Source organism: Buceros rhinoceros, unplaced genomic scaffold, assembly GCF_000710305.1.
Source record: "Buceros rhinoceros silvestris isolate BGI_N320 unplaced genomic scaffold, ASM71030v1 scaffold7157, whole genome shotgun sequence".
In the NCBI taxonomy this organism is placed as follows: Eukaryota; Metazoa; Chordata; class Aves; order Bucerotiformes; family Bucerotidae; genus Buceros; species Buceros rhinoceros.
This window is the reverse complement of record NW_010423864.1, coordinates 10,647-20,697: the sequence shown is the minus strand read 5'-3', so window position 1 is coordinate 20,697 and position 10,051 is coordinate 10,647. Positions and strand designations below refer to the sequence as shown.

Here is a 10,051-nt window from a genome sequence, read left to right as displayed (position 1 = left end):
TGACAGAGCGTAGAAGCAACCTGTATTCAAACCTGAGAGGGGGATAAAAATGCAGCATATTCAGAGCTTGCTACTTTCCTCCTGGGTAGTGAAAAGGTAGAAATGCAGAGTGAGAGACCTCTGGGAGCAGCGATCCATAACAAGGCTGCTGAGTCTCAGGAGAGCCAGCCAGATATAGGTTACGGAAACAAATGCAGATCAAGGACAGCCAGACCTCAGCATAGAATGCACCCGGCAGTTTCAGAATTATTCTTACCTTAGGAGCTAGAGGAAGGGCTGTGCACATTTCTGGTACTGAAAGGTCTTGCAAGTCCTTCATAGGGTCTCAACCCTTCCTCACAGCTAGATCCATCTCTGGCATTGAAGTTTTCTCCTCGTCCCCACCCCACTCCCCCAGCCAAGGTAAAATACAAGAAAAGCACCCGTCTCAGCATGACACCTTTAACAAGGACCTGGGATTCAACTAACACCAGCACCATTGACCTGTGTGGTTTCTTCCCAGAGAAGAGCCTGATAGCACTCTCCCTGCTGAAAGCCAATGAAAAACATCCTTTCTGAGCCAAGAAACACCAGAAGGCAAGTAGGAGCAGAGCTGATGGTGAAGCACAGACAGTACTTCCCCCAGGCACCTGGGGCGTGCGTCTGTATGGGAAGTCTTGCATTTTAAAAGGTGTCACTGAAGTCTGAAAAAAAACCCATCTGTGAAAGTAATTGTCTTTCTGAAAGGGAAGTTAGATTAACTGTTACAAGCACCAGCCACCTGGTGAAGGTTTCTCAGTATCGGGCAAGGTGAGAATGGAAACCGTTGGGGTGATACTGGTCAAGTCCCGTTCATACGCTCTGCTCCAGCTTACATGCAACTCTGGTTGAGTTAAACACCTTCCCAAAGCAGACAAAAACCAATAGCTTTGCTTACAGCAGACATGAACATCCACATGGGCATTGGACCAGCATACTGCAACGGCTACACTCTCACCTTGGGCAATACCGAGAAACCTCCCCCAGGTGGATGAGGTCTGTAACAGTCAGCACAACTTTGGTTTAAGAAAGTCATTTACATTTGTAGTTAGTTTCTCTTCAATGCTTCAGTGGCCCTGATGGGGGGAGGGATGGGGACACAGATTTCACCACTGCAGCTCATACCTCTATAGTTCCATAAGGAGGCATGGCATCTGGCACAGGTGCCTGAAATCCTGACAAAACAGGTACATGGCCAGTTCCCACTTTCTACCTTTCTTCTTTCAGCCTCAGCTAAAAGCAGAAACATTGAAATGCATGATACAGAAGTGCACTTTAGCAGGCAGAGCTTTCGCAAAAGGAACAAAACCCTGAAGTCCTACAGCTCCCCTGACCCTGAAGTACTCAGCGATCTTGTGCCTAGCCCAATTAGGGCTCCATTAGGACACTGGATAACACCACCCCTCCACAACAAAACCCTGAAGTCCTACAGCTCCCCTGACCCTGAAGTACTCAGCGATCTTGTGCCTAGCCCAATTAGGGCTCCATTAGGACACTGGATACCCACTGCCCTACACAGATCGTGATGCACTCTACGGAGTCCCAAGACTGGCAGCTGGAGAAGACATCCCACTTCCTTCACATGTCATCTCTGATACTAAGCAGAGCTCACTCCACAGCTTCATGGCATAGAGAACAGACGAAGAATCTTACACAAGTTATCCTAAATAAGACAATTGCCTGTGACAACACCCCCTGAGCATGTATCAGGAGATTACAGGAGAGGCTAGTAAGCTGAGTGACGTGCTTTCCAGGCAGGAGGAATCTACCCAATCCTTTTCAAGTTACTCAGAACGGCTGGAAACTCCAGCAGGTCCAGCAGCCAGAGACAGAGGAGAACTGGAGATTCCACAGCAAGAAGGCACCCTCCAGCCTTGAAAGCTGTCTCTTTGCAACATGCAGCTGTGAAAAGACAGCCCACAAGAGCATAATTCGACTTCATCCTATCTCCACTTCTGAAGCACCCTGCTCACTAGGAGATACCACAAACTGCAGTGCCAGAACATGACGGTGTGGCAGATCAGCACCATCCCTCTACCCACTACTGCTTCACTTAAACTCTGGGCATAAACATAGACCCAGACTATTGTCATTTGTGTAGCTCCACCTCTTGCCCAGCCAAGAGGACAGCAGCCTTATGGGGACAGCCAGATGCCACTCCGGTAGCTGATGCTGTCAGTATGCCAGCTTCACAGCAGCTCTGTGATGCATGCAATTTCCAAGAGACAGAAAGGCTCCTGCTCTCAAGCCAGGCAGAAATCTATGCGGAGCTGGCAGCAACACTCGGCACCAAAGTCAGACAAAACATTCTAAGAATCAAGAAAATGTGCCAAAGTTGCATTTGCGAGGGCTGACAAAAGTCGTAGGCATTTCACGTGTCACAGTTGCTCAGTGAAATTTCTCTGTGAATTACAGCAGTTTGAACCCACCTAACACAGGCAAGGGTTGTTTCCAACGGGTTAGTGCCCATTTGCCCGTGCAGATAAGGAAAACCAGAACTAGTAGCTGAAAGCAGGGCATCTAAAGGTTCAGCCCCACCTGATTCATTAGCTAGTTACCACGGTTTTCTTGTAATCTGCCGCAGAATATTTTTGAGACCTCAGTGTCCCTTCTGTTCTATAGAGGCCAGAAAAGGAAAGTTTATCGCCTATGGCTCCAAAAGGAGCCTTTATTAAGCCTCAGACTAGAACCCAAGTCTTCTATAAGCAGCTTATTGCCTACATGCCAGACTATTGGTCTCCCTCTTCTTCACCCTCATCATCTCCCAGGACAATGGTTCCTTACGCAGATCTCAGTGCCCTGCCTTCTCCTCACTGTCCCATCACCTTTCCAAATGCTGATTTTTTTTTGAGCTATGTCATCACTTCCTCTTTACCAGGCTTTCCCACTCTTTTCCTGCCTCCCAGTAGCAACATGCTCTCCAGTGCAGAGCCTAACCAAGTAAATTCAGAGTTTAATCCCCACTCCATGTTATGCCTCAGCTTTACAGAAGCAATGTCTGAGAGTTTTCCTGAAAAACATTCACTAGCACTAACACAGCCACAGTGTCACGGATGTTTCCAACACTGCAAGTCTTGCCACAGGAAAGGGGTTGGTAGCTGCTGGTAATATCAACACCTCAGAGGTCCACAGACCTGTTCTGGTCTGGCACCATGTAAGGGCCCTCATTCTTTCTACAGCCAGAGGAGATGAGCAAGCAGCAGGTTTCTTTCTCTCTCCCCTGCCACACACTATGCTAATACAAAAGTTAAGAGAGGCTGCAGGTATCTTTGTGTTAACTAGGGAGGATGACTCGATTGCACTCACATGACAGCATATGTCTTAAATCTTGGCCAACATAACTTTTGACTTGAGTAGGAAAAACTGCCCCCATCTTAAAGGCAGACTAGTTAAAAAAAAAAGTGTCACTGCATAGTTCCCTCTCTGAGTAACAGTCACCATCTCAAGTCAAGCTAGAGATTGACATGAGGCTGACGCAGAGAGGAACTGAATAAACACACAGACCAGCAGTGAGAGAGTCTGAATTATGAGCCACTGAACAGCTTTTCCACATTGTGACTGATGGGAGGGAGCTATCCCAGGGAGGCCAGATTCTACACACTCCCTTAGTACTGAGAACTCTCCTCTCCCGTAAGACTTGTTTAAGACTATTAGAACAAATGCTTTCCCCTTTCTTTTCCCTGAAGGGTAAGTGTGAACTGAGAAGATGACACTGTCCAACTTTTAGACACGGTCTACCTGACAGGTTTTTTCTAATTCCAGTTTCTGAGAGGACGTCATGTACTAAGGAAAAAAATAAACAAACCAGCAGCTGCAATCCAAACCAGCAGAGCCTAAGTGTGATCCAAGAGAGGCATTTCTGGACTACCGTACTGAGAAGGGAGAAGAGATTTCAACAATTCCAAAAACCATCAGCACTCTCAACAGGCTACCATCTCACTCTCTCCAGCCTGGTCCTTTAGGCACAACTGCTGACAGAATGATAGCACTTCCAGCACTATTTAACTTTCCTCCTGAGAAGCTTCCACAGCAAGCTGGTAGGAAGTGAGGACAGAACTCCCTGCAGACTAGCTAGCTACAATATATCCTATCATTCAGCCAGGCATAGATCACAATGGTCTTTCTACTGAAGAAGAAAACACTTTTCCACATGACAATTCAGCATCATGATCACATTCAACACATCAAAGAAACAAACCAAGACTGCTGAAGAGAAGTACGCAGCAAAGAAGTGTGCAAGGACAGACAGCAAAAGATGTCCTCCAATCTTTGTTTCCATTTGCCTCATAGGGACTGCCAAGGAAGCTAATGCAGTCTGCACGTCTGCATGCTTCACCCAGCCTCCATGGGGATGCCAAGCAGCCATACCCTTGCCTTGGGAAATGACTTTCACTTGGTACTGTGACTTGCAGTCAGACACAGCTCCAGATGTTTCTTACAGAAGCACTTATTAGTCCATTGCAAATAACTAACTGGCTAGAGGGAAAAAAAAGACAACAGGATAAGGAAATCCCCTGAACAGAACATAGTCCAGGACTAGGAGAACAGTAGTGGGAGCACATCGAACTCTGCGTGCTTGCCTTGCTTTTGTTCTTCCCTATGCATTTTCTTCTAACCACTGCTGGAGGTTAATGGGCTAGGAGGACTCCTGGACTGTGGCAGGACAACTAACTCCTAAAACAACTCAGGCCAGTTACTGCCCCAGCAGAGCCCAGAGAGGAATGGAGAAGTTAAGCATATCTAGCAGTGATGACCTCTCAGAAGAAAGACCAGACCTTACCGTAAGTAACCATAAGCAGCAAAAAGTTGGCATTGCGGAGCAGACAGAGGATTGATTGCAAGTAAGAATACTCCTCTGTTGGTCTTGACTGGATCAAGGCCTGAGCTCGGCTTGGAGGGTGCGAGGGCTTCTCCTTGAAGACTGCAAAAGACACAAAGTACATTTGTTTGTAACGGTGTGATCAGGAAACCTGAGCACACACTGTGGGTAAAGCCATTTGAGGGATGGCAGAGGGGCTAGTAAAACCAAGTGTACAAAACACACCATCGTCCTTAAGCTTTGATCTCCATGCATGAATTTATCCAGGAACAGGAGAGAACATGGTCTCTCCTGCAATAACTCTTGCTCCTGGAGAAACACCTTGCTTTCAATTAGGCTTTTATGTAGGCAGGTCTGCCAGCAACAAAAAGAGTTCTCAGGACACAATGCCTTTGTCTCCAGAAGGATGGCCAGCCAGCTGTAAAAGTGTTGTGGTAAATGACAAATGCAAAAGTGCAATGGGAAAAGCCAGCTGGCAAAGCCAGTCTGGTGTCCTGCAGTGCCCTGTGCCCAGGGAGCAACGACGTATGCCAGGTTTTATTTCAGGCCTGGCACTTCCTAAGATGGGCAAGCCATCTGCTGTCCCTGACTACCATTAAAGTAGCATCCCAGTAGAAACCCTGGTAACAGGCAATACTACTGTACCAAGTGCTACACAGCCATTTTTGTACCTTGTCTATTCCCTGACCCAGATTCTTTAAACCTTTACATTTATTCAGCCACCACGAACATGAACAAGCTGGCAAGAGGAGTCTATTTAAAAAAAAAAAAAAAGCAAACAACTCTGGTGTCCTGCTACTGCCTCTAATGCTTCCTTCTCTGCACTCATAACTGATTAGCTTTTTATCCTCACAGAAACAGCTTGTGACACCATATAACATGCCTCTTTCTCCCTAGTATTAAGACCTAGTCAGGTCCAAGACACAACCCAAGGCCCAGCACTCTGTTTGCAGACAAGATGATTGTGAACCTTGGAAGATTTCTTTTAAAAGGACTTTTAAAAGGTCTTTTAAAAGGACTTACTCATACCAGGGTTTTATTACACAGGTCATCAAAGAATGAAATGAACAATTTGGCAGGCTCACTCTGCCAAATTTAGTTTAATAGGCATACTCTCACCTCCTTACCTATAATGACCAGGATGAATAGGGCTGTTGCCACACCTGCAGTGATGAAGAACATGATGCTGATGTGGTAGGCCAGCTTCTCCTCATCCTCCACATTGGGAACCAGAACTGGAGGGACGAGGAAGCCCACAGCAATACCAAGCTGTATAGGAGGGAGAAGACACACACAGAGTTATGACATGGAACCACAACACTGCCACCACCCCAGAGCTCAGCACCCTGATGTCCAGTAAGGGCTCAACTGAGTCTAACTAAATTTCACATTGGAAGTGAAAATCTTCTTTACCACCCAACAATTAAGACAAAAAAAAGCCAGCTGCCCATTGAAATAAGGCCATGAGAAAGGTCCCCCCAGTATATTCACAACTGCCAGGTTATTCAAGGCAAGGTTTTACATCAGAATTAAGCAGAATGAATACCTGTCTGCATCAAAGTGAAGGTCTTGCTTTGCCTGTCCTTCCCCATGCTTGTATGATCCTGTCCACACACACATCCCACTCCTTATCTTGCACTTGCTCTTGTGCTGGCCTGATCACCTGGTAATCCAGCTTTGCTCATTAAAAATGGCAGAAAACAAGACTATCAAAACCCACCACAATTCTTTGCTGGGTTAATGAGTTCAACCAATTTATTTTCCTGCCAGACAAGTGCAAGGGTTGAGACAGAAACCTGCCTACTCCTAATGAGTAAGGTATTAATCTGGCTAAGCCACTTCATGACAGCGTTTCCTAATGAGTCCACTCCCAAGAAAAGGCTCACCCTACGATCACCAGGAGAACCTAGAAAAATATCAAGGTTGAGAGCAAAGGAAGTGCTGACGGCACATATCCAAACATTGAGGTTGTGTGATGGGGCACGGCAGCTGCCCCTGGATAAAATGGTTGGCTCTGAAGGACCACAGAAACAAACTCCTGCAGCTCTGGCATCTGCTGTGACAAGAGCCACATGTGTCCAGCTGAGGAGCTCCTGCAGCAGCAGCGCTCACATTAGTGAGGACATTAAGGGCTTTTAACTCCACAGCTCTTTCTCCAGGACAGCAACAAGGAGCTGTAGCGGCTTTGCCACACTGATAAGTGGGACTGACAGTGGCACAGACCTTCAGTGTCACCCTCAAATGGGAGGGAGGAGAAACAACTGTTTTGGTGCTTAGGAGTACACCCTTATTTTCATTAAATGGGAGCCAAAGAGCACTCAGCACATTTGTGAGTACTTTAAACGCAAGAGGAGCCTACAAAAGCCACTTTTTCCCCTCTTTGTGTTTCATTGTTTGTGGCTGTATTTCAGTCACCACTTGGTTCCCAAGCACTGTTCCCCTGCCCCTTCCCAGCACTCAAAGACCTTTCAGACATCAGAAAAAGATCCACGCTCATGCTCAGCTCTTGCTTGCTCTCAAGGCTCTGCACGCTCACTCCTGTCTGGAGCAAAACCAATTGTTTTGTTTAGCAACAATTTTTTGCTATTTCCTGATTTAAGTCTAAGTTTGTTGTTGTGAACGGTGACAAGAAATAAACAAGAGCCTCCAATAGATGGAATGACTGAGAAAGCACCCCAAGAGAGAGAAATGCCAGGTGGCCATGCAGCCATTCTCATCCTTGCCTGAAACAGAGATTTCCAATCTCTTTTGCAGGCTGTAGCATTTGCTTGGAGACAGGAAAGTTCTAACTAACAGAACAGTGCTAACAGAACCAACACAGACTAGCAGCATAAAAAAAATCCCACTCACAGTGGCTATTCATGCTACCCCATGAAAAGCCTCTACAGAGCCACCGCTCTCATCACACTGAGAGGAGAAAGGAATATGCAAAACAGAAATGAGGATATCGTCAAATTAAGCCCATTGCATTTACTGTTTCCTTGTAGGAAACATTAGATTGATAGAAATCAGTTAGCAGCAACCATGACCAGCTGTCCCAGGATAGCAGACTGAAAAGGGTACTGTTCATGCCTCACTCGTGACTGAACAACAGCAAGCCAGCACTAACCAACCGCGGCCCTACAAAGTATTCTGCAGTGCTCCATGTCTCCATAGTCCCTGGGAAGGGTCTATTACTCCACAGGTGTGGAAAGCAAGGACTAGTGAAGGCTATGACTATGCTGCCCTCAAGCCACATCCAAGCACGTCAGCACACAGAGCAGCAGGACCTGTAACCCAGGCACAAGCTCAGTCATGTTGCCTGTGCTGCCTTCTCGCAAAAACTTCTTGTGCTTTCTGCATGCTTTCTCTGTCATATGACCATGTTTCTGGGATGTTGATGGACTCATTTTGGAAGAACCACCCACTGGCTGGGATCAAGATCACAGAACAAATACATTTCAGCTGCCATATCTGGTAGTTGGGTTAAAAATCAGCTCATGCCATCCAGCCCAAGAAAACTCTTCACAAACTCCATCCTCCTCTATCCAGCTGGTGGGTTTTTGGGACAGGAAGAATGCTGACACTGCCACACTGGGCTTTACTCCTCTATCAGTAACATTCCCAAAGGTTCAAGCTTCGAGGAAAAGACTCTTAACATTGCTCCTTTCTATTCAACGGAAGAGTCCTGCTAGCTCCTACATACCAGGTCTCCCACGTGCCCCTCCACCCTTTACCAAATGAGGTCTATAGACACCTTTCTGGAAACTGCTTCTTTATCTTACCACCATTTCATTCTTGGAAGAACTGGGCTGGATTCCTGTGCTATGTGCTTCTTGGCTTCTGGCTCTCTGCCATCACACGCTAGTCCCACAAGCTGCTGAACTGCAGCAAAACAAGAACAGGAAAGGAGGACAGATCCATGCTTTATTCGGACCTCTGACATAAGTTTCTTCAGTACCACTCTTTTCAGGTCTCCCTCTGGTTTCTCCTTCTCGAAAAAGGATCTACCTGATCTACCTAGCAGAATTGAGAATATGGTTTACAAATCATTCGGTAATCCTTTGCTGGGAAGTTCTACAGTCATCACTTACCCAGTGGCACACAGACTTACTCACCTTTCTTGGACACTGCTGTTGTCTTTTCAGAAAACCTGAACAATTTTCTAACCACAAATGGATGTTTTGTCCTCTCTCTTCCCCTCCCAAAAAAGTAACCACTTTTATCTATAAGGCTATTAACCCTTTGAGACAGACTAGGCGGTAGAAGGCGGGGGGGAAAATCCCAGCAATCACTGCAATAGGAGCTACATCTTATATTTCAGAGCAACAGGTGTTGTTAATCCCATGAAGATGAAGCCCCCAGACTTGACTAACACCGAAGACTTCTTAGAGGATACTCACAGACCCTGGATTATTCAAACCATTTTTAGCAACAGACAAGCTCTCAACAACACAATGAGTATTATTACACAGCACATACTTTACCTTTCACAAGGGAAAGGTTTTCAGCCTGGTTCTCAGCAGGCCAGTGCCCATATCACCATCATCCCAACAGACATCCTGTTACCTAGAGCATTTAAGGATGCCTTTGCAAAGAAAAAACAACTTTTCTCCCTTCTCCATAACTCTCATGCCAGGGTTGGGAAAAGAAAACAATGTAAAAACAAGGCTGGTTCTACAACAGCCTGTGTTTACAGAGACTATCAGTCATTATTGTTCATAGTGCACCACCACACAAATAAGCATCTCCAACCTTTGTATAGGCAGAAATGTCTCCAAGACCTATATATATATATTCAGCATCCCTACCTCCAAAACACACAACAACACTGTCCTGATCTCCAAGAATCTCTCCTCGGGAACCAGGCTGCTGGCACTTTATCTTGCAAAGGCTTTGGGGTCCTTTTTAAACAGAACACCAGGGAAATCAACAACTAGAGCAGAGTATGCTGTTCAGATGACTTGTTCTTTAAAGACTGAAAAAGGACAGAAAGGATTTTGTCAAGGACTAGTACAAAAAACATCATATTCAAGATTTAAGCATAATACAAGTACAGGCATCAAAACCAAGACCAAGTGGCTAGTAAGATGGTAAAAATGTGCCCAGAGTCTTTAAACGGAAAATAGGATGTTGAATTTAAGTTCAGCTCATAGTTTGTATACTATGAGTCTGCTGAAGGAATATAATCAGTGCAGTATCAGCATAAAAATCATAGGTGAATGATCAATGGAA

General features: G+C 45.8%; 1 protein-coding gene across 1 annotated transcript in view; it reads right to left on the bottom strand.

Annotated features, from left to right (window-relative positions):
- Window positions 1-10,051, bottom strand: part of FLVCR2 (feline leukemia virus subgroup C cellular receptor family, member 2) — a gene marked incomplete at both ends in the record, with an annotated part of 31,068 nt that overhangs the window by 10,377 nt on the left and 10,640 nt on the right. Inside the window, 3 exons of the mRNA XM_010140574.1 lie at window positions 2-32; window positions 4,799-4,939; window positions 5,965-6,106. Of these exons, the coding sequence (XP_010138876.1) occupies window positions 2-32; window positions 4,799-4,939; window positions 5,965-6,106 (314 nt within the window). The remainder of the gene's footprint in view (window position 1; window positions 33-4,798; window positions 4,940-5,964; window positions 6,107-10,051) is intronic.